Source organism: Aulonocara stuartgranti (genome assembly GCF_965226115.1).
Source record: "Aulonocara stuartgranti genome assembly, chromosome: 3".
Classification (NCBI taxonomy): domain Eukaryota; kingdom Metazoa; phylum Chordata; class Actinopteri; order Cichliformes; family Cichlidae; genus Aulonocara; species Aulonocara stuartgranti.
Genome location: NC_138941.1, coordinates 10,206,327 through 10,229,850, shown reverse-complemented (window position 1 = coordinate 10,229,850; position 23,524 = coordinate 10,206,327). Strand labels below are relative to the sequence as shown.

The window sequence follows — 23,524 nt, the reverse complement described above, 5'->3', positions numbered from 1 at the left end:
TTACTTTTCTTTGACTTCTTCAAATGCAGCTGAACTCCAGCTGGTATTTTCTTGGACTTTGCAGCTGTTTCTGGTCATCAGTTCATTCCTGCAAACCTCTGAAGCTGAACAACAATGATGCTGCATTGCTGGCTGATCCCAAAAGGTTGATTCTGTTCATCTGGACGTTTTCAGAAACGTTTGCTCACTGATCAGGTGACTTCTTCAGTCTCAGCTGACTGCAGCTTTACAAGCTTACAAACAGCACATTTGCACAATGACTGAAAGCAGCAGCACCTGATATATATGATACTAATATAATACATATACATATATAATCCATACTAATGATGAAGGAACTGAGCTCACAGTCCATTGTTCATTCAGTGAACTACTCAGTTTATTTTGGGCCTCAGAAATGCTCACTCTGTTTGTACATCACTGTCAGCAATAGACTCATTCTGCTGTGTGGACAGGAACACATGTGACATCACTTCCTGTTTGTTTGTGACTGAAGAAGTTTACAAGGAATCATTTAGAAGAGTTTCAAACATCAACTGATTGAATCCATGAATCTGAAAACGTGTTTGTGAGTGAAAGAGACAGACATGTACAGACTGAACTATCTGTTCAACAGTCAGAGTGTTTCTGTAACAGGAGACACTCTTTACACTCCACTCAGCACAGGGACACTGAGCCACCAGGAGACCAGAACCCAAACCCAGGATAAAGAGTTTGAGTGAATGTGGTGTTGAAGGTGTGGAGGTGGATCAGAGTGTCAGAGGAGACTCTGTAGAAGGACAGAGTGCCAGCAGGACAGTCCACATACACTGCTGCTCTGTTAGAGACAGAGGAGGAGGAGATGGATGAGTTTTGTATGTATCAGAATCAGAATCAGAATCAGAATACTTTATTGATCCCTGGGGGAAATTATTTTTTGTTACAGTGCTCCATTTTAAACCAACATTAAGACAAGACAGACAATACGCTAACTAAGAATGTATTGTGTGTAACACAATAATGTGTTTAATATGCAAAAGAAGAAGAAGAAGTAAACACATATGGGACAAATGGAGACCATTGCAGCTCATCCACTTTGTCACACAGTAACAGTATAACTGGAACACATTTGCAATTTAGATCCAATGTTTCTGAGAGAAAGAAAAACTGATAGAGATATATGCATGTGTTATTATATTTATGTGTCCCAGATAATTGTTTTTCATCTAGTCATGGGACACCCACCCCTTCCTCCCAAGTTAACTGCAGCCAAAGCGAGCTAGTGGGGGTATTTAGACACTCACAACCAGTGGGGTAAAAAGAGCAACCAAGAAAGTGGCAGCCTGCACGGCCACAGATGTGCTGGAGGAGCTAGAAGCTCTACCCATGGAGAAACTCCTGGAGAACCTTGCTAAGCCTAACAGGGGACAGGTACTTCTGCCCAACCTGGCAGCCACAAAGTGAACTCATTTAGGTAAAGATAACCACATGCACCTAACCAGCCTGCACCAGCCTGACATTTCTTCCTCCTAAGTAAAAACCAATGGATGGATTGAACTTAGAGTCTCAGCTCAGTTTTCTATTTTGACCACCTACACCCCAAGATACTCTTTTAAAAAGTGTTGTTTTCAGATCCCTTTGAAGTTCATAAAGGGCCTGTTCATTTTCATTCAGATGTTTTATTACATAAATGTTACTGTTTTCTTTTGATTTATGCTCCCACTACACTGCACCTCTACAAACAACAATGCCACGGACTGTCAGCTGCTTTTACATGCTGTGAACATGAGTAGGTTTGATCAGAGTTTCAATTATCAAAGAAAAGACAAACTGAGCAAAAAGAAGGAAAAAAAGACCAACTTCTTCCCAACTGACAAGAAAAATACTCGTCATGTTTTCATAATAAAGGATCAGGCTCCCCATTTATGACAGCTTGGACCAATAATGTATGTTACACTGATGCTACTGTAGAGACAGGGTCAACATCTCTATTTAAATATAATTAATATACAAAACACAATAAAAGTTATACATGAATTATTCATTATTTTCACTATTGATAAAATTCATGTATACTAATCAAAGTTATACATGAGTAACGACATTATTAATAATGATTAATAATAATAATTCTAATGCCAACATGATGACTGTTCATAGCTCCTGCTTTGAAATACTGAACTTAAACATTGAGCTGATGAAAGATCACAATTCACAGTGGCCCACTGTCAGAATCATTCTGAATATAAACTCATCGAGTTAATCTGAACCTTTCTCAAATGTGCTGTGAATAAATGCTGCTGCAAGACACTGTGGGAAAGCTGTGTTATTATCATGGAAACATCTGTGACACAGAGGACGAGGACACAAAGGGACGACACGCAGAGGCTGTGTTAAAGTCAAAAATCCAAATCTTTAGTCCTAAACAGGCAGTGGTTACAAACAGGAAGACGAGCAGTCCATTAAACAGTCTACAGGGTCAAACATACAGAGAATTCAAACAGCTATTAAAAACAAATAACTGGACACTGAAAAACTTCAGTGATGTGTGAGGCACCAAAGGGAAGCAGCTGAGTATATTCAATGAATTCTCTTCAAATACAAAGACAGAAACTCCTACAGGCAGCATGCAAACTGAGCAGGATACACAAAGATCAGAGATTACAAAAGAAATCAGAAAAGGATTTCAAACTTACTGAGAGCAAGGCCTCTGTTACAAATCTGTCTAATAGAAAAACATGCTGTACAGATACAATACGGTCAGTGTTCATGGTCATTTAAAAACTGGCTCTACCTGAACCACTTCAATATTTTATGAAGTCACTGAGTCGACGATTTCTACAGTTTGTTTCCTTCATTGCAGTTAGAGTGCGGCTGGTAAGGATGAAAACACACACAGAGCGTAAATTGTCTTTGTTAGTAACAAACGTCAGCAAAGAAAAGACAAAACACACAAACACTCTCATGATATTCATGAATCATTAGAAAGCATCCAAACATTCTGCTCGTGGACTTTTACAGTCTTATTTGCACTCGCTCATCTTCATAATCATCCTGATCAATACATGACAGGGGAGGCTTTGAGGTAGGCGGGGCTCTCTGCTGATGTCAGCATGAAAGGCAGGACCAGCGTCTGCCACATGTTGGTGAAACATCACAGTACACTGGCGTGGTTTCCTTTCCAGATGTTGGACGTTTGACACTTCAACGTTGAGGCCAACAAGAAGACACAGTTTTGGGTCGGGTTGCTGCAGGGTTTCTAACTGAGCAAAAGCAGAAGCACACAGACCAACAGGGATCAGATGCTGAGTGTTAGAGGAACATCTGTGCTGATCACTGAATGCTGCTGTGGTCTCTTGTTGAAGTTGGCTGGTGGGACAGTCTAATAGTGATATCCTGCCCATCGGAGGAACACTTTTAAAAACACATGCAATACTTTGTTTGTGTTACAGTCACAGTTTATGTTATTTTTGTCCTTTAAAAGTGTTGCTGTACTATAAAGTCCTATAATTTGAGGCTAAAATGGCTCAGAGAGTCTCTCTCTCAGAGGATCTCCTTTGAAAGTGGAGACGGCTTTATCCGCTGATCCACGTCACTTTACCTGGATGTTTTCTTTGAAGCTGGATGAAGACTCCTCTCCCTCACTCCTGCTGCAGCTGTGTGGTCCAGTTGGCCTCTGAGGTCACAGTCAACATCTGTAGCAGAAGAGGGCAAATAAAAGTCCAGGTTACCAAAACTGGGAGCTTTTCCAAAATAGAGCGTAACTGGACTTTTTCAGCCTTACAGGCAGATAGTCGTCTGAAGCTGCAGCTTTTTCTTTTTAGCTTTTTCCAATCTCTGCTCTCGGCTTTCTTTGAGAACATGTCTGCTTTCTTGGCATGGGTCTGTCTGCTGTTGGTGAAGAGACTAAATCCACATACTCGCTACTAAGATCTCCTCAAGTAGTCTCAACCAGATTACAGTTTAAGAGTAAATGTCTCCTGAGAGTTTCACCTTGGGGAGATGCTGTCTTGCTAACATGCAATCATGAGCATTAATCTATGAGGTGAAAAAGTCATTTTAAAAGCTCCAGCCACAAGTTTTATTTCATCTGTGTTTTGGTCAGAGTCCCATCAGACCTCCAGAATGGTGTCAGAGTGTTTTCTATCCACGTGATGAGCACAGGCCTCAGGTCCAGACCTCCACGGGCACCATAGCCTCTTTGGAGCTAATAGGTGCAAGAAGGTTTTGTTGGGATAGGAACTGAAGAGGAAACTGACGAGGAAGGCAAGGATCTTCTTCAGCTCCTCCGAGCCGGGACCTCTTTGTGTAGGCCAGCATTGGCCAGGTAGCCCTCCAGCATCGCTGGATGGCCGACAGTGGAAAACCTAGAGGAGTAGGAGAGAAACAGCAGCTTGGAGCATGTCTTTATACTGTTTAGTTTTTAGAGCCACAGACTTTCTTTTAATGTCATTGTTCAGGATCTATGACTGATTATGTATTTATTGTATTCCTCCATGACTGTGTGACAGCAAGTGGAAAAAACCAGCTTCACCTTTGTTGATATGCTTGTAATTTTAATATTGATTAAATGGCCATGAAATAATAGAAAGCTCATATATGAAAATGTATTTTAAGAAGTAAAATGTTAATCTGAGTACAAAGGAGTACACTCACCTTCTGGTAGATGGAGGTGTAGCGAGCGCTGGTGAACATCCAGGCCTCCTCGTAGAACTGATCACTGATTGGATCCAAAACATCGATGGAGGATCTGTGTAAGCGCTGAGGATCGTCCTGATGGACAGAACAGAAGGAGAGTGAGACAAGTGAAGATATACTAAACAACACTGTGACATGAACTGAGCCACACACAGTTTGATTCACAGGTGATTGACACATTATTTGACCACGAGCAATCTTTTCTGGTTTGACGCCGTCTTTGTAGCCAGAAACCAGCTCTCTCCTCGGCTTCCTCCACTACACGCTTCCCCCACGCCAGTCTCCTCCGTCACTATAAAGGGGAGAGTCATGAGCTCCATCACCCTCACCTGTGCCGTCCAACGTCCCGCCACCAGCCTCCACTGCAGCAGGCCAGAGACCACACCCCTGCCACAATAAGTAAAAGTACATCCTTGCTGTACCCTTAATGCTAAATGTGCTAAATTAACCGCTGCCTTTGCCCCTTTGGGATTATTCTTATGTCACTGGGATGTTGACCTTTGACCTTCACATTAGAGAGATGGGCAGACATAATTAGTGTATGAATTTTAAAGTAACAGGTAATAAAGAGAGTGTAGCAAATGTAGTCAGGTTTATTACTCTGTATCACACATGAGTGCCCGAGGGAGGCGGGGCTGACTGGGGAGACACAGGAAACAGAGAGACAGGGCTGACTCGACATGAAACGATGAAACGTGGGACACGGGAACAGAAACTAAACACAGGCTGAAATGAACACTGAGGGAGGGAGAACTAAGATTACTGAGAGCCTGATAAATAAGAAGAACAAAAAACAAGAAAAACAAGAGTCAAAGAAAACCAAAAACACAAAGCATTGGGCCAGGACCCACTGCTGTGACATTTATATGTGATAAAAACATTAAAAACTGCTCAGATGTTGAAATCTTTCTACGTATACTTTAGGTTCAGCTCTCCAGCCTGGCATTTGGTTAAGCATGATTCAAACATTTGATTTTGTTTAACTGGTTTTAATTATAGTTACTTTTTGTGAACATTTGTTGCAGCATTTAAAAATACATCATTTATTTTCAAACTTTTATTTGATTTAGAGCATCATGTTTGACCAACGTAAATGTTTTAATTTCATATAAAATAACTGAAACAGTGAACTAAATATCTGAAATCTTTCCTTCCTTAAAAGTTATAATCCTACTTAAGTTATAGTGCAAACGCTTAAGCAACAAATATACTTGATGCTAATTAATTAATATTTCCCTTTGATGTTGCAACTATGCGGTCACTTCTGTCTTTAAACAAAATAATATTTTCCAGTTACAGAAATCATAAAGTCCAAACTAAAGTGCTACTGTTGCTATATGCATTTTATATAAATCATGGATGATGGTCCTGACATGAAGGAAGAGAAAGTTACAGGTTGCATCCTTTGACTTTGTCTCCGTGCCTTTGGGCGATTTTCAGAAGGACAGATGTTTCTGTTCAATTCTTAAATCAATTTTTTCAAACACAAACACTATTTTAAAGCTTCTAGAGAGTAAAATATTCATGATAATTATAATAACAATAATAAAAACAAAAGCTCTCAGATCCATCAAACCAAGCAGCAGAAAGAACAATAACTGAAGAGAAAACTTTAACCTTGTAGACTTCATTATGTTCCAGCTGCTCTACAGACGCTGTGACCTCGAACTTAAGCAGGTCGTAAAGTATGTGCAGCTCAATAACTTCATAATCAGACCCTGTGGTATTTAGGCAGCAGAACAACTAAGAATAACAACTACAAATAATGTTTTTAGGTTTCTGTTGTACTGCAAGGTTCTGTACAGGAGAACCAAACCAAGAGCAAATATTACGTCTCATTTACACCTGAGCACGAAGAGCCATCAACATTTAGCAAATTGAATCATCTTTGTTTAGATGCAAGAAGAATCATATAGAAATGAAAAAGTAGAAATAGAAATCCAGAGCAAAGATATCCTCTAATTCAGCGTAGCACATGTGCAGCTGCTGCGATTCACGTAAGCATTCGGCTCGTCACTGTTGCAGATTTTTCTCTCGCTGTTCTGGCTCACAGCGCTGCAAACACAAAAATAAATATCCCCAAAGGTGTGGAAGGGAGCTAATTAGTAAGAGTATTGTTACTCTCCGCAGGAGTAGTCCAGCAGTAGAAATCAGTCCAATAACAAGGTGTGTAACATCTAGCAGGGTGACAGAAAAACCCAGGGTAACTTCTAAGGACCTCAACGTCTCTCTCACATTGTGTTTTTTAAACATGCTTCCATTTGTCACTTCAGTCTTTACTCTGAAATACAGGAAGAGAAATCATGGCTGAAACAATTTCTCATGAAACCAGGGGTGTGGTCCAACAGTCAGTTTGGTGAGGAAGGTTCCTAACTGAGAGAAGTGACCCAGAAGTATCTGTGTAGCAGCCACAATGAATCAAGATCATGAGCTTTATTAACTGATCAAAGTCTCTTCTTTCATCTTCTGTATCATTCAGTTTGCATTGGTAATGCCCATTATTGTAATGCTTTTTTAAGACCAGCAAAACTTTATTTCACTTTGGGTTAGCTGGGATAAGTGATGGATGGAGGGAATTTTACTTCAGCCACAGAAATCCTAAACAGGAAGGAGGAGCAGAGTTACAGTGGATCACTATCCAGCAGGGAAACAAGGTTTATTTCAATTTCTTGGCCATGAGTGAGATTTACTGAGTGGGCAAATTAGGGAGACGACACCATCAGATCCCGAGCCCTCCATGTGTTAATCAAGAGACGGCTGCTGTGCTACATCCATAAATAATGAATAAATTAGGAGCTAAAGCTGAAAGGACAGTTTATTTGTACCATCAGTGAAGATATTTTACATTTGAATTTTTTATTTAACATTTGCAAGATTCAATAACATAAAGAACCTGAACAAGAAAACATTTATGTGGATCAAAATACATTAAAACAAAAACTTTATAATAGGAAACAGAGTTTTCAACCAACTGATGAAAAGAAATCTAACCACTTGACATGAACACTACAGTAGGACAGTTTTGAAAGCTTAAAATGGAACTAGGGGAAGAGTTTGATTCACAGCTGCCTCATCAGATTTTTACAGGAGATTCTATCTGAACTCTGTGGAGCCTGATCTCAAGCTTTTTGAGTCTGACACAGAAACCAGAGGATCTTTCTGTGTCTTCAGATTCACTGTGATCCAGTGATGGGAGTGATTTCAGCCCTGAGTGATCGCGCTGATGTTTGCACAGAGCAGACAATGAGGTGAATGTTTGGGCACATTGGTAACAGTGAAACAGTTTATTAGTAACGTGGGATCGTTTGTGTGCAGAGTATGAACTGAGATTCCTGAAGCTCTTGTCACACTGGTCACAGCTGTAGTTTCCTTCCATGTGTCCACGTTCATGAATGTTACGATTACCTGACTGTGAGAAGCTTCTGTCACAGTGTCTGCACTTGTGTGGATTCTCTCCTGTGTGGACTCGTTTGTGTGATTTAAGCTGACCTGCAGTGGTGAAGGATGACCCACACTGATCACAGAGGTGCTTTTTAACCCCACTGTGAATCAGTTCATGTTGTTTTAAGTGATGTGATGTGGTGAAGCTTCTCCCACATTCTTTGCAGTATTTCAGTTTGTCTCCAGTGTGTCTACGTTGATGTAGTTTTAGGGTCTTTTGCCGACTGAAAGTTTTTCCACAGAGGTCACAATGAAAGTCTTTCCCACCACCACAGTGATGACAGGGTTGAGAACTGGATCCATCTGTGTCGCTCTGCTTCTAAACAAAGACACAAAGACAGTGTAAGTCAGTCCTTCAACATTTGTATCCTGAACGTCGCCTGAAATAAAGAGCATCTCTGCAGACGTCCAACTACATTTGACTGTTTCAGTTAACACACTCAGTTTACTGGGCTGCAATAACTACAATACTACCACCATAATACTACAGTAATACTAAAATCATAACTGAAAGGAAAATCTGAATAATCACTCAGAGCTGCTTTTCCATGCAGTAGAATTGCTAACATGCTAACACAGTTTAATGAGCAGAGTTGTTCCAAACAGTCAGGCTAAAATGACAAGATAACAATATAAATACATACCTCACAGTAGCTGCACTTGTAGAGTCTCTTTCTGGTGTGGATCTGTTGGTGTCGTCTCAGGTGACGTGGAGATTTAAAAGTCTTCTCACACAGGTCACATTGATAAGGTCTCTCCTCAGTGTGGGTAAACATGTGTCGTTGTAAGTCTGTGTGAGTTATAAACTCTTTGCCACACTGTTCACAGCAGTACACATCATGTCTGTTGTGAATGCGTAGGTGTGTATTTCGGCTCCCTCTCTGGCTGAAAGTTTTTCCACAGATGTCACAGCTGTATGCCTTAATTCCAGAGTGGGTAACTAGATGCCTCTGTAAGTGGCTACTGTGAGTAAAAGCTCTGCCACACTGATCACAGCTGTATGGCTTAATTCCAGAGTGGGTAACTAGATGACTCTGTAAGTGGCTACTTTGAGTAAAAGCTCTGCCACACTGATCACAGCTGTACGCTTTAACTCCACTGTGGATGAGTTGGTGTGTTTTTAGGGAACCCTTCAAGGAAAAAGACTTTCCACACAAGTCACAGCTGAACGGTCTCTCTCCAGTGTGGATGACCTGATGCTGTTTTAGTTTAGCCCTCACAGTAAAACCCTTCCCACACTCGTCACAGGTGTGTTTTTTCTCTCCCTTTCTTCTGTGAGGTTTGTCGGCCTCCTGAGAGCGCTGACTTCTGGCTCCATGTTGGTCCTGCAGTGACAGAGATACAAACAGAGGCAGTGAGTGAAATGCAGTCGTGGAACAAACTCAACCTTCAAACTCCATTAACACTAGTTTTAAACCTGAAGGTGGAGCGTGGCACCAAACACCTTAAAGGTCTCTTATCCCCACCTGCTGGTAGTTCTAACACATTACATCCAACCTGCTGTTAAAGATAATTCATGACTGTTCAAACACTAAAATCATGCACACACACACACACACACACACACACTTTTATAATTTAGATTATTTTGTTGTTTCCTATTACATATTTCTATAATTTGTATAGATTTATACTGAATTATTCAGTGATAATAAATCCTATGTTTGTTTATTCTAAAGGAACCCCGTTAGCTTCCACAACAGATGTTGCTCGTCTTCCGTCAAATACTCACATAAAATATTACACAATGAAGTGGATTCAAGATATCCACATAATTTCACTCTTACATCCACAGTGAGGTTTCACAATTGTTCAAATATAAGCAATCAATAATAATAATAATAATATCAATAACATTGAGGCACATTACACAAATTTCAAAAACAAATCATGTCTTACAATATTTACAACAACTAAAAGCTCTGTAAATCGGCTTTTAAGTGTTCATTGAAGTTTTGAATAATTCTCTAATTTTTTAAGGCAACTTATTCCACTTAAAAGTTGCTCTAAATGTAACAGTTTTACAAAACGTTACTTTTAACTCGAGCATTTACTAAGTTGCAGCTTGTTGAAAACTGTGTAATATGATGATGTATTTCATCTGGATACTGCAGCTGAGCAGAATAAATGTGGTGTGTTTAACAGAATTGCTTTCTTTAGAACTACAAGTAAGCCATAGAATATTTTAGCCTGTACAGGAAGCCAAGAAAGGTTATTATGCATTTTATCAATATTAGTATAGTATGAACATCTTCACACTAATCTGGACGCCTTATTCTGGACTAACTGAAGTCTGTTAAGATCTGTCTTATTAGCTGCTGACCAAATGATTGAACAATACTCCAGATGAGACATTACTAGTGCATTAATGACATCTTTCATAATGAAGAAGTGATACACAAAGAGCATTTCATAGCCATAGCTATGCCTTGTCGGCAGAGTTATGTGACATTAGTGATGTTTGTACTTTCAGCGTTAACTTGGTTTTAAAGCCTTTAAAATATACGCTGTTCAATAGTCGACCTTCATCTGACAGAGAATGTGATGATTTTGTGGATAATTAAAGTCAGTCATATATCCACAAACACAACAAGCTGAAAGTCAGTGATGCTGCTCGGTTTGCAGCCCTGAACATCACGGCACAAGCAGGATTCACTGCACTGTTTTTTTTTTTTTTTTTTTATTAATATTTTTGGATGGACAGAAACATTAATAAATAAATATACAACTGCAATAATCATACTGTCAGTTCTCTGTCCATTTCTAAACAAACAAACAAACTAAGACAAGCAAACAAACAACACACCAAAAAAAAAAAAAAAAAAAAAAAAAAAAATTACATAAATAAATAAATAAATAAAATAAATAAAACCCAGGAGAAACAAAATAATACACCGCCTCCTGGAGAACATCAGCAAAAACAAAAACGAATAAGGGTAAAACCCCCTGGTGCAAAAAAAAAAAAAAAAAAAAAAAAAAAAAAAAAAAGACAACAACCAAAATACCAATGACACATGAAATATCCCTCTAAGAGACCATTTATCATAATGTCTAAGAGACATTGTCAATGTACCGCAAAAAGGGACCCCAGACCTGCTCAAAAATATCTTCTCTTCCCTTCATTCTATACATAACCCGTTCATATGATGCCATCCTAGACATTTGTTCGGTCCATTCCTTGAAAGAACAGGGGCTGGATGACTTCCAATGCCTAAGAATTACCCTGCAACCAGTTATAAAAGCCAGACGCATCCACAATCTCTGTTTTTTTGAGAGAATGTTATCGTCAGGTAGTAGGCCCAGGACGCATATAGCTGGAGATTTAGAAAGATTAAGTTTAAAAATATCATTCACCAAGTTGATGATCCCATCCCACAAATAATCATTTTTCCGACATGTATACAACATATGAACTAGAGTCCCGACTTCCTGCTGACATTTCCAACAAATGTCCTTATCTGCGAGCTTCAACCTGACTAATTTACTGGGTGTCCAATAGTTTCTGTGAAGCAACTTATACTGGATAAGTTGAGACTGTGTTTCAGGTGAGCAGACATACCATGATGAGATCAGCATCTTCCAACTGTCCTCTGAGATCTGGATACCCAGATCTTTCTCCCAACACCGCCTCAGTCCCCCCAAACTGGGAGCGTGTGCCTCTCTGAAGCTCCCATAAAATTTAGATGCCCTGATTCTGTTATTGTCAGGGGTTGCAAACATCTTCTGAACACTAGATGGAGGGTCTAGATTATTTTTCAAAATGGCTTTAATACAATGTCTTATTTGAAAAAACCTCCAAATTTCCCTTGGATCCAAATTGAATTCTCGTCTGATTTCTGCAAACGATTTCATGCCAGTCTGCCCAAATAGGTCCCCCATCTGATTAATACCTGTCCTAGCCCAGGCCTCCCACCAGACCGGTTTCTTACCTATTAATACTTTCTTATTATACCAAATAGAGGCTCTAGCGGTGAGATAAGGGCTGCTGTTGGTATATTGGTGAGCTCTAAGCCAGGTCTCTTGCATGAAAGACAGTACTGGATCTTTAAACGGTACTGGCCTTCCCTTCTGAGTAAGGAAGGCCTCTAAAGACGAAGGGGCCACAAGACTTTCCTCAATCCCAACCCATGATGGCTTATCAGTAGAGGAATTATGTATCTTAACTAACTGAGAGAGGGAGAAAGCATAATGATACCAGACCATCTTAGACAATGCCAACCCACCACTCTCTTTAGCAGCATATAATTTAGACCGATTGAACAATGGCTTTTTACCTGCCCACACAAAACCCTCTACACATGAATTATAAAGCTTTAGCAAATTATGTGGGACTGCTATCGGTAACATGTGAAGAAAATACTGAAGTTTAGGGGCAATAATCATCTTCACCAAATTAATTCTGCCCAAAAGGGACAGATTTATTTTAACCCAATTCTGCAACAGCGAACGGATGTTTTGAATCACTGGGGAAATATTTACTTTCATTATGTTGTCTAAACCAGGGGTCAATTTAATCCCCAAATAAGTCAGACCCTCGGGCATCCACTTGAAATGCCATGAACTCCTCATAACAGGCGGACACAATTTAGAAATAGGCATAGCTTCAGACTTAGACCAATTTATAGTGTATCCAGAGATTACAGAGAAAGAATCAATAATTGAGGAAATTGCAGGAACGGCCTGTTCTGGGTTAGTTGAAATCAGTAAAATATCATCTGCATACAAAAAAGTTTTATGTTCTTCTTGACCCAAATCCACCCCTCTAATTTTCTTACATTCACGTAAAGCTATGGCTAAAGGCTCCAAAAACAGAGCAAAAATGAGAGGTGATAAGGGTGAACCTTGTCTAGTACCCCGACTTAACGAAAATGAGGGTGACATTATCCCATTGGTAATAACTGTAGCCATTGGATCTGTGTATACCACCTGAATCCACTGCCTAAAAAAGGGACCGAAACCAAATCTCTTCAAGGTATGAAACAGAAAAGGATACTCAACTTTATCAAAAGCTTTCTCTGCGTCCAAAGAGAAGGCAACGACAGGGTCTAGCTTAGTCCTGCTCTTCCAGAGTATATGCAATATCCTACGTAGATTATCCGCAGAGCTTCTATTTTTCACAAAACCGACCTGATCCCTATGCACCAAATACGGAAGAACTTTTTCAAGCCTAAAAGCTAATATCTTAGAAATAATTTTTTCATCCACATTAATTAATGAAATTGGGCGATAATTCCCACAATGCTGTGGGTCTTTCCCTTTTTTATGTAATAACGTGATCACTGCCGATCGCATACTAAACGGTAGTCTCCCTCTTTGAAACGCATCTTGATATACCGACAGTAATCTTGGAGCTAGTTCGTCCACAAACACCTTATAAAAATCTGATGGAAATCCATCATTACCTGGAGATTTACCCACTCTAAGGCTGCCGATTGCCTGCTTAACTTCAATTAATGTAATCTTACCTTCTAATATACTTCTTTGATCTTCCGACAGGCTGGGAATTTTAATAGAAGAGAAGAAATCTGACAGCCTCTGTTCCTCCACCAGTCCATTAGAAGTGTACAGCTCCTGATAATATTTAGTAAAAATATCATTTATTTCTTTTTTACTAGTAGTCAACTTATTATTATTACTAGGATCAAAAATAGATGGTATAAGGTTACTAGATTTTATCTGCTTAACCCTGTGTGCCAACATTTTACCTGTTCTCTCCCCTTGTTCAAAGTACTTCTGATTTAGACAAAACATTGCATATTCCACTTTTTTCTCCAATATGCTATTCATCTCAAATTTAAATTTAATTAATTTGTTCCATAAGTCCCTCTCTGGGAGCAACATATGTTGTTTTTCAAGCTCCTTGATATCCTGTTCCAACTTCATCAGCTTATCCCTCTCAGCTTTTTTAATCAAGGAGCAATATTGAATAAGACGCCCCCTCAAATAGGCCTTAAAAGCATCCCAGGTCATTCCAACGTCGTCAATAGAGCCCTCATTGTACAACCAAAACTCCTTTATCATTTCCCTTATACATTCGCAATGACCCTTATTCTTCAATATTGAGTTATTCAAGCGCCACCTAGGTGACGGTTTAATATTATCAGTGTCAGTAAGAACAAGGTCAATGGGAGCATGATCCGATATAGCAATGTTACCAATAGAGGACCCAATAGTTTGACTTGCCAAAGAACGGGACACCAAAAAGTAATCTATCCTGGAGTAGGTTGAGTGAGGATGCGAAAAAAAGGTATAATCTCTTTCTTGAGGATGAAGAAGTCTCCATATATCTACTAGACTCAGTTCCTCTGACATCACGTCCACCGCAGCGTTTGTTGGGTCCTTGCTTAGTCCAGTACAAGAAGATTTATCCAATAAGACATCCCTGACCCGGTTAAAATCTCCCCCAATTACAATGTGTATGTTACCTATAGTCCGCACCATGTTACAGACTTCATGAAAAAATTGTGGCTGAGGAGAATTAGGAGCATATATATTGACCAATGTCATTTTCCGCCCCTGTAAACATGCGTCCAAAACCACCCATCTACCCTCCTGATCTATATAATGCTTAAAGACCTGAAAATCCAAGTTTCTTCTAATCAATATGACCACCCCTCTTTTTCTAGCCGAAAATGCACTAAAATAAACTTGCGCCACCCAGTCTCTTTTAAGCTTTAATGATTCGGCCTCATCAAGATGGGTCTCCTGAATCAGGGCTATATCAGTCTTTTTCTGTTTCAGATATGTGAGGATTTTCTTCCTTTTAATAACATTATGACAACCCGCTATATTCCACGACACAATTTTACATAACTCCATAACACCATGTGAGCCGAATTATTATACAAATTTATCCAGAGGAATATCCCATTTACCCATATAACAACTCTTAGAGCCAGTAACATGAGACAACCCAATGATCCAAAAATTAGGTCTATACAGGACAGTTGGTACCATACCATCAAAACCAACAACAAAACCAAACACGAGAAAAGAGAAAGAAAAAAAAAAAAAAAAAAAAAAAAAAACAAACAAAAAAAACAAAAGAACATGAAAACATAAAAAATCGCAGGTCCGTGGCACTCAAAAAAAATTCCCAGATGGTGTCCCTCCTTACGTCTCCCCCCCCCTCAGAAGTAAACCAACCCATAGCTTATCAAATCCTCTTAATCTACATCACCCGGAATGTTAACCAAATCCAGGCCGCTTAGAAATTGCTTAGCCTCAGCTGGGTTGGAAAACTGATGATACTGGTTATCCACTGAAAAAGTCATAACAGCCGGAAAACGAAGAGAATAGCCAATCTTGTACTGTTGCAACAAGCGGCGCACCTCATCAAACTTCCTGCGTTTTTCTTGTACCTCCTGAGCGTAATCCTGGAAAAAAAGAACTCTCATGCCTTTCCAAACGATCTGCCCCTTTTTTCTGGCAGCCGCCAGCACGGACATCTTGGCTTTATCCCGTAGGAAGCGAACAATAATGTGTCTCGGTCTGGAGTCCGCAGTGGGCTTCGGAAAAGCTGGCCCCACTCGATGGATTCTATCTATTTCGTAGTAATCTCCCATCTCAATGTCCAGAGCTTCAGACAGCAAATTCTTCACGTAATCCTCAATATTACTGCCTTCGGATCCTTCTCTAATACCCGATATTCTAATATTCTGGCGCCGTGAGGAACCCTCAAGCGCCGTTACTTTTTCCTGCAGCCGCTGGTTCTGTATCTTCAAGATCTTACATATTGAGCTGGCTTTAGCCTCTTCGTCCTCCAATCGAGAAATTCTTGTCTCTGTTTCATCCACTCTCACACCCAAACTGTTCACAGCTTCCTTGAGAGACTCGATACCACCTTTCACCGCCGTCATGTCTTGTGCTACCTGCTCAAGCAGAGATCTTATAGAAGTCAGCTCGGCCGCCACACCATCTTGGGAAGGACACCTGGCATCGACTCCATCAGGTGTCTCCGCCATAGTAGTTAGTGAAGTAGCCTGAGTGTTGTGTGTTTTTCCTCGCGGCATAATCGAATCGTTGCGTAAAACGTAATGATTCTTCTGACTCCTTCCACTGAATTTACCAGGGCAGATCCCAAATAAGACAAATAACCAGCTCTGACCTATTTTTAACGAGGTTTCGGGGGAAGAGGAGTGCGCGTCTCCAACTTAAGCTGCCATCTTGGGCGGGCGTACCACGTGACTTCCCACCGCTAACACACTCTCTATGCTATGCCTTCTGGATTCACTGCACTGTTAATGTTAGCTGTGTTATATTGCTGCCTCTGTTCGGTGGTGTCGAGCCAAACGCACTTTAACGTGTGTTTGAACGAGCTGACGGTTCACTCGTTAAGCTGAAAGAAAGATGCTTTAATCACAGCAGTCACACATGTGTCCACTGCACCATCTGGAACTCTTCTTGTTTACACTCGTAATAACACAAACACTAAATCCTGCTTCTCTGGTGCTGTTGTGTAGCAGTGTGTACACCTGAGACTGTCACCTGTCTGTCTGTCCTGCACTCTCTCTCTGTTTCTTTCTCTCTGATTGTGGAATAAAAGTATGAACATGTGTTTATAAGTTACACTTGTGTTTGAATCCTGCAGCTTATCACACATTTGATTTCCATGTGTGACGACTGCAAGTGTCCAGAGTGAGGACAGACTGAGGGAGCCACTGCTGCACATCATCTGTGAGGCTTTGCAGCCCTGATGATCCACCAGGACAAACTCAGCAGTGTGTGAGGAAGAGGAGGAGGAAGAGCCAGCAGCAGCTGACAGATGGAGAGAATAGACAGACTGTTCCCTGTTTGTGAAGGACTGCTAGGAAAGTTTAACATAACTGTCTGTGCTGAATCAGTCTTATTAGGTAATGTTCAAATAATGTGATCATCCCAGTGTTTCCAGTGTGGGAGAAAGTACTCAGGGCCTTCAAGTTACACACTATGAAAGGCAGCAACAAGTTTAATGTTCAGAAACCTAAAGTCTGTATCAGCAGCAGAATGGAGCTAAAATAAATGTTGGTTTCAGTTCTATGAAGCTTTGAGTATTTTGGATCAGTAGCTGCTGTGTTTGTTGCATCATATTGCTGTAACTGTTTATATGCTTTATATATTCTGAGCTAAGTTGATCTATAGTGTTACATCATATTCTATAAGGATGTTATGTGTTTGTAGACTTTCTGCCCAGTTTGACCCATTTAGCAGAAGTCAGCCTGTTTAAGGCTCTGATATCTATTCTGTGTGACTTACAGCAGTTATGACATGGTCTGATTTTCTCACCCAATAAAGGAATATTTCATATATCAGTCGACTCTTCATTCTATCAGACACAGTTATCACAGCTCCTACATTTGCTTTTTACACATATATGTAAGCATTGAGCCAAATTTAGTACCAACATATTAAATGAACAATATTTGTCTCTTATATATGATACATCTGTATACACACTGTCACAGATACTTGTCTGTGAGTGAAGTGATTAATATGATAACTATAATATTGGCCATATCATATTTACACTGACTTTAGTCTCATGAACAACATCAGCTAATTGTTATTTACAGCTAATCTTAAACGACTGTTCAGCACAGAAATGAAGCCCAACAATCATGTTTCACAGTCCTGTGGTCTCAGCCTCAGATACTCATCAAATCACACAGAGCTCATGTAGAAACAAATGAACTAAATATGTTCTCCTTCATTTCTGTCAAACAAAGCTGTATGAAACGTTTCCAGCTGTTAGTATCATGGTTGCTAGGCAACCTGGGCAGCACGACGGAGGCTAGACGTCCCATTTCACGAGCCTACGAGCCTCGCACTTCGGCCTTAGCGGTCTTTGAGTACGCGGCCCTTGAGGACTTTAAAGCTGCAGAACCTGAATCGGGATACAGCCATGATGATCTCCAGCCTCGTGCTCGCCAACATTCTCACCTGAGTTAAGAAGACGATCACTGAAATGGTCTCAGCAGGTCCTTTGATGACAGCAATGAAATGCAGTGGTAAGGCTTTTTGGGGATTAAGTTCGTTTTCATGGCAAAGAAGGACGATGCAGTTCATCTGATCACTCCTCATAACATTCTGGAGTGCAGGCAAAATGCTATTATAAAAACTTAAGCAGCAACTTCTCCAGGTTCCAATATTTATGCAATTCTCAAACCTTTTGGCCACGACTGTATAACCTCTTCTGAAGTTTAGTGGATATTATACATGGTTATGCTCAGGATGTGTCGGCCAGTTTCCACTGGAAATGCCTTTTGGTTAAACTGTCAGCGAGGAATTTGCATTTGCACTGTTACATTTTTATATAACTTTAATGCACATAAACAACAGCTGCTTGTTTCAGTGAAAATACATTGATGGCTTTTTAATAAAGTTGTGCAGCTGTAAAGTATTTTGTCTGGTGTCAATTATATCGTCAGCTACATCGTTATGGCAAATGTTCAAATGTATATGGTGATAAATATCTTTGGTCATATGGTCCTGCTCTGTCTGTCACCTTCTGTGTTGAGCTCATTGTTTCCTCTGTAGTGGCTGAGCTGAGTCCAAGTAGCTGAAAATGTTCCTCTGCTGCTCCGTCAGACTCTCCTCCTCCTGCTGATCAGCTGGGACACAAAACAGATCTTTGTTAGGCTCCACACTGCACTGAAGAGTCAAAGTGTCTCATATGTTCATCTGACAAGTAAAAGAACACATTTTTGTTTCCCAAGGTGGGCAACTTGTTGGAAACAAACACAAAAGGTTTGAGCACTGATACCTGCCATTGCTGCCATTGAAAGATGCAACGCCAGCAATGTGGATTGTCAAGACTCAAACCAATCATCAAGCAAAGACAACAGGGATCATTTGTTTCTGTTTATTTAGCATTCACAGCATTTGTAGTTGCCTTCTGTGCAGGGGAAGTCCACGCACACTGTGTGGTACCGCCATCCGCAGAAGGTGCATTCAACCTCTGTAAGAGAAACGAGGTTGTCTGAGACTGAAATGATATTCACTAAAGAAGTGGTGATTTGTAAAACTTCACATTTTGATCCGGGACGTACTCTGCATAAAAACAAGCGCTCACTCTTCCTGCTCAACAAATGACAAGGGCGGAGCCTTATACCACGTGATACAGAAGCTGTGCCGTGTGATGCTAAAATTAGCAGGGAAAAAACAACGGAGAGCACGTCAGGGATGACGAGAAAGTGACAGGAGAAAATCCGTCCCGGTCAACCACCCAAACATCAATAACGGGAACCTTAGACAGCGCTTCCCTATACACGTCGAACTGATATTCACTAAAGAAGTGGTGATTTGTAAAACTTCAAGTGTATGATAAGGTGAAAACAAATACACAACTGCATGTCATGTAGTTGAAGGTTTTTTTTCTTTTGGAAGACCAGAAAACACTGAAAGTTACAAATTAGTCCTTTATTTATCCAGGTAAAAAAAAAATCTCATTGAGATTAAAAATCTCATTTCCAAGAGAGACCTGGCGTCATGGCAACACAAGTCACATACCACACAGGTATATAACATTTAAAACAAACACAATATCCCAACATGTGTAACAAATGTATTGTGCTTGAAACAAATTCAGAATAGGTGATAAAGCAGCTGCACATGTGTGTCACGAGTAAATCTGGCTGTATAACAAACAGAAACAAGTGATCCTGCTGTCTTTGCTCAATGGTTGGTTTGAGTCTTGACAATCCACATTGCTGCCATCTTTCAATATGTTTGAATGCACCAGTGTAAGTGCAGCCACTCAGACTCAATGTGTTCATAGAAACAGGTGCAGATGTGTCACGAGTTCATCCAGCAGTAGCTATGGCACTTGGCCACAGGGGGCAGCAGTGGACTGACCTGCATTTGAGACTGCTCCAGCTGCTCTGTGACAGTCAGTAGATCTGCTACAAATTAGAGATGGCACGATACCACTTTTTTATGTCCGATACCGATATCATAAATTTGGATATCTGCCGATACCAATATGAATCCGATATAGTGTTTTTTAATCAACAAAACTGTTTTTTAAAATATCTTGCTGCATTTTGCAAGTCTGCAAGTTCATACTCAAGTTTAAAACAACAACTACACTAAAGCTATTCTGTTATACCTGTATGCAAAAAAAATATTTCATAGTTCAGCAATACTGATCAATCTAATAAACTTAGACCTACACCATCCTCCCTATTCTGGTATTTTAAAGAGTACTTAGCGTAAATATTAAGCAACCTAACTAATAGGGTTCCAACTCCCAGCAACAACAAAAATAAATAAATAAAAAATAGGGAACCACCCCTCACGCGCCACCCCATGATGCTTAATCGACGTAATCAACCTTAATTTGATGCAGTGTGAAAAAAATGCACAGAAATCAATTATTTTTCAAGAAATATTAAATAGATTCAACATCTTTCTTCAACAAAATTGCAGACTGCACAGATGGTACCTTCCCAAAGGAAAAAGTACTATAGCTTACTAGGGTATATATATTAGACTTAATAGTCACTATATACAGTAATGGACTTCTATTCATTTTACATCAAATTAAAACTTTGGGTGTCAGATAAGTATTTATTAAAAGCTAGACATTTTAAATGAGAATAAGAAAGAAAAGTCTGTCTTTGTGCCCCCTTTTCCCTGTTAATGCCCTATCGGCCCCCCTGGCTAAACTTTGCTAGATCCGCCCCTGCACAGTTACCAGCGTCAGCTACCTAGAAAAAGATCCTCGAGTAGAAAGTAATATTAAATAAATTGTAACAACAGCTTATCAAGCTTAAACGTGCTGCTGTTGTTCAGCCGCTGGTTTCCTCTTTCTGGTGCAAAGTGGGCCAAAAACAAACAAGAGAGACGGACTCGCGACAGAAAAGCCGATCAGCTGATCATTAAGCGAGAGGCAGTCGCTTGTTAAGCTTAACGTGGGAATGCTTTACAAACATTCAGAGATGGACTTACACACTTGCTTTACTTCTCTCGGGATAACTTTGTCGGAGATGAAATGCTGGGTTGCTAGCGAAGCTCCAAATGCTATCCAGACTACCGACAGGTCCCGCATGCCACAGCCGCTCTATCACGTGATGCATACTGCTCCGACGTGCTAACGTTCTGAGGCGAGTTACGGCGTGTTGCAAGTTTTGTGAGGTGCTTTCGTGATATTTAATGGATCGGATTACATTTTTTATTTTTCTCCGATATCCGATCCAGTAATTTAGGTCAGTATCGGACCGATACCGATACGTAATATCGGATCGGTCCATCTCTACTACAAATTGCAGATCATATGCAAGTTTTGAAATGACATTATAAATATTCCTAACTTAGCCACGGCAGCCATGTTGATGTATTACCTATATTGGTATCACTGTGGGGTTGTATACTGTTGATCTAAGGTGGAATTACCCTGTGGAAATAGGAATTTTCCATTTTAGAGCATTTTGAAATCACTGAAAGTTAGGTCAATTATGAACAATTTGAAAGGGCTTTTATTTTTGAAAGCAAAATCAGAATGACTTGATACTGATATGGTATCACTGTGGGGCTTTATACTGTTGATCTAAAGTGGAATTACCCTGTGGAAACAAGAATTTTTCATTTTAGAGCATTTTGAATCGTTAGAAGATTAAGTCAAATATCCGCAATTTCAAAGGGCCATTACTATGAAAAGCAAAATCAGAATGACTTGATATTGATATGGAATCACTGTGGGGCTGTATACTGTAAATATAGAGTGAAGCTATCCTGTGGAAACAGGAATTTTCCATTTTAGAGCATTTTGAAATCACTGAAAGTTAGGTCAATTATGGACAATTTGAAAAGGCTTTTATTTTGGAAGGCATAATCAGAATGACTTGATATTGATATGGTATCACTGTGGGGCTGTATACTGTTGATCTAAAGTGGAATTACCCTGTGGAAACAAGAATTTTTCATTTTAGAGCATTTTGAATCGTTAGGAGATTAAGTCAAATATCGGCAATTTCAAAGGGCCATTACTATGAAAAGCAAAATCAGAAAGAATTAATTTTGATATGGTATTACTGTGAAAAAGCCTGCGGTTGAAAAGTGTTGATACAAAGTTCAAATAGTATTTGGAAATACGACTTTTGCTTTTAAGAGCATTATGAATTCATTGAAAGAGTACTTCAAAAATGAAGATTCACAGGGCTTTTACTTTGAAATCCAAAATAAGATGGCCTTGATAGTGACAGGGCACAATTAGGGTACAAGGCTGTGTCATATAGATGTAACATTAGAGTTTGTAAAAAAAAAAAAAGCCTAAATTATATGTTATTATGTTCTTAACATATCTGTTTATTCACTCGAAGTTGGCTTTTATTTTGAAATCCGGTTTCCACATCCATTCCCGTAATACTTTGAAAACACAGGGAACGTAAAATAAACTGGAGGCTGGCTTGACATCAGTGAATGCCTCTGTTAGCTACACAGAGTTGCTCAGAGTGCTTGTGTTACACTAGCTAATCTACTCAGTCACTTTAACAGAACTATTAACATTCACATCTCACAGAACTGATTTGATTGGAGCATTACAACACGTTTGCACAGAGCATAGGAGCGCACTGACTCTGCTTCACGAGCGCTCCACCTAACGAGCGGGCTCGCGGTGCGGTCGCGCGGGACACTCCTCTGGTTTTCTCCCGTGTTTACATATAAATAACTTTGGCGGACCGCCTTAACTCTCCCATTCACATTAACGTGGGTAACCATGGTGACAATAAACAACATTTTCGGTGCGAGCACCGTGTACCGACCTGTAAAAGCAGGTGAAGAGCAGAGTAAGGAAGACACGATGCGTCTCTGCTTTCCTCCAGAACGTGTCTGAGGAAGCAGCGGAAGGTGGGCTCCACTTACTGCTCCCCGAAACCCCGGAGCAAGCACCAAAGTTCCGCCCTCACTGCTTTCTAACATAAAATGAATCCCTGTTACATGGATTTTCTATCCTCTTAAAGAAACTGAAAATAAATACATATAGCAATGAAAAATGTCCCGTTACATGAGTGTTTTACACAAAATAATATTAATGTGGTCATTCCCTCACAGGGGTGCCACAACTACACTGCTGTTTTGACAGAGACACAGTGTGTTTATCTAACTTGGCTGAAGCCAAAGTTCTCCAGACAAATTCAGTCTGTTTCTGCCAAGTGTGAACTCACTGGATGAGCGCCAGATACACAGAATCAAAAAGGGATAAATTACTTTTCTTATGTCATGTTCCCGTCACAAACTGGCTCAAGGAGAGGGGAAGCAGGAGTCCACAGATGAAATGTTCCTATAAATAAAGTGGAATTTATTCAAACTTTACCAAAACTTCAACACATCAAATACAAGCAGTTCAGCAGGGAGTGGATGTGTGTTGCATGTGCCAGGTGGATGCAGAGAGAGGCCAGGGCCACGTTCAAACCTGAACACGCTGCAC

General features: G+C 40.1%; 2 protein-coding genes across 6 annotated transcripts; both read right to left on the bottom strand.

The window, feature by feature from the left end:
• Positions 1-2,372: 2,372 nt before the first annotated feature.
• Positions 2,373-5,581, bottom strand: LOC309702363 (phospholipase D1-like). 5 transcript variants are annotated; one of them, XR_014275453.1, is made up of 4 exons: positions 4,636-5,354; positions 3,764-4,346; positions 3,581-3,674; positions 2,373-3,238 (listed from the first exon to the last, which is right to left on the bottom strand). XR_014275453.1 is itself a non-coding variant. In XM_082527062.1 (4 exons), the coding sequence occupies exons 1-3, from the start codon at positions 4,855-4,857 to the stop codon at positions 3,621-3,623; spliced, it is 525 nt and encodes a 174-aa protein (XP_082383188.1). In that variant the 5' UTR covers positions 4,858-5,581; the 3' UTR covers positions 2,373-3,238; positions 3,581-3,620. The 5 variants fall into 5 exon arrangements, 2 of the variants coding, with proteins under 2 accessions (XP_082383188.1, XP_082383187.1); XR_014275454.1 differs by having other exon boundaries at positions 2,373-3,242; positions 4,636-5,343; XM_082527062.1 differs by having other exon boundaries at positions 4,098-4,346; positions 4,636-5,581.
• Positions 5,582-7,474: 1,893 nt separating this feature from the next.
• LOC309702305 (uncharacterized protein) lies at positions 7,475-22,908 on the bottom strand. The gene is made up of 4 exons (XM_082526933.1): positions 22,860-22,908; positions 18,602-18,707; positions 8,763-9,443; positions 7,475-8,437 (listed from the first exon to the last, which is right to left on the bottom strand). Exons 2-4 carry the CDS (start codon positions 18,617-18,619, stop codon positions 7,751-7,753), a joined length of 1,386 nt encoding a protein of 461 aa, XP_082383059.1. The 5' UTR covers positions 18,620-18,707; positions 22,860-22,908; the 3' UTR covers positions 7,475-7,750.
• Between the last annotated feature and the right edge of the window lie 616 nt (positions 22,909-23,524).

Coding starts and splice junctions, on each gene's coding strand:
- LOC309702363 (XM_082527062.1), bottom strand. CDS start 4,857: ATGTGTCAATCACCTGTGAATCAAACTGTGTGTGGCTCAGTTCATGTC. Junction 4,347..4,635: donor ACACCTCCATCTACCAGAAG/GTGAGTGTACTC, acceptor CTACTCCTCTAG/GTTTTCCACTGTCGGCCATC. Junction 3,675..4,097: donor ACTCTGACACCATTCTGGAG/GTCTGATGGGAC, acceptor CTTCTGCTACAG/ATGTTGACTGTGACCTCAGA.
- LOC309702305 (XM_082526933.1), bottom strand. Junction 8,438..8,762: donor ACAAGTGCAGCTACTGTGAG/GTATGTATTTAT, acceptor GTCTTTGTTTAG/AAGCAGAGCGACACAGATGG.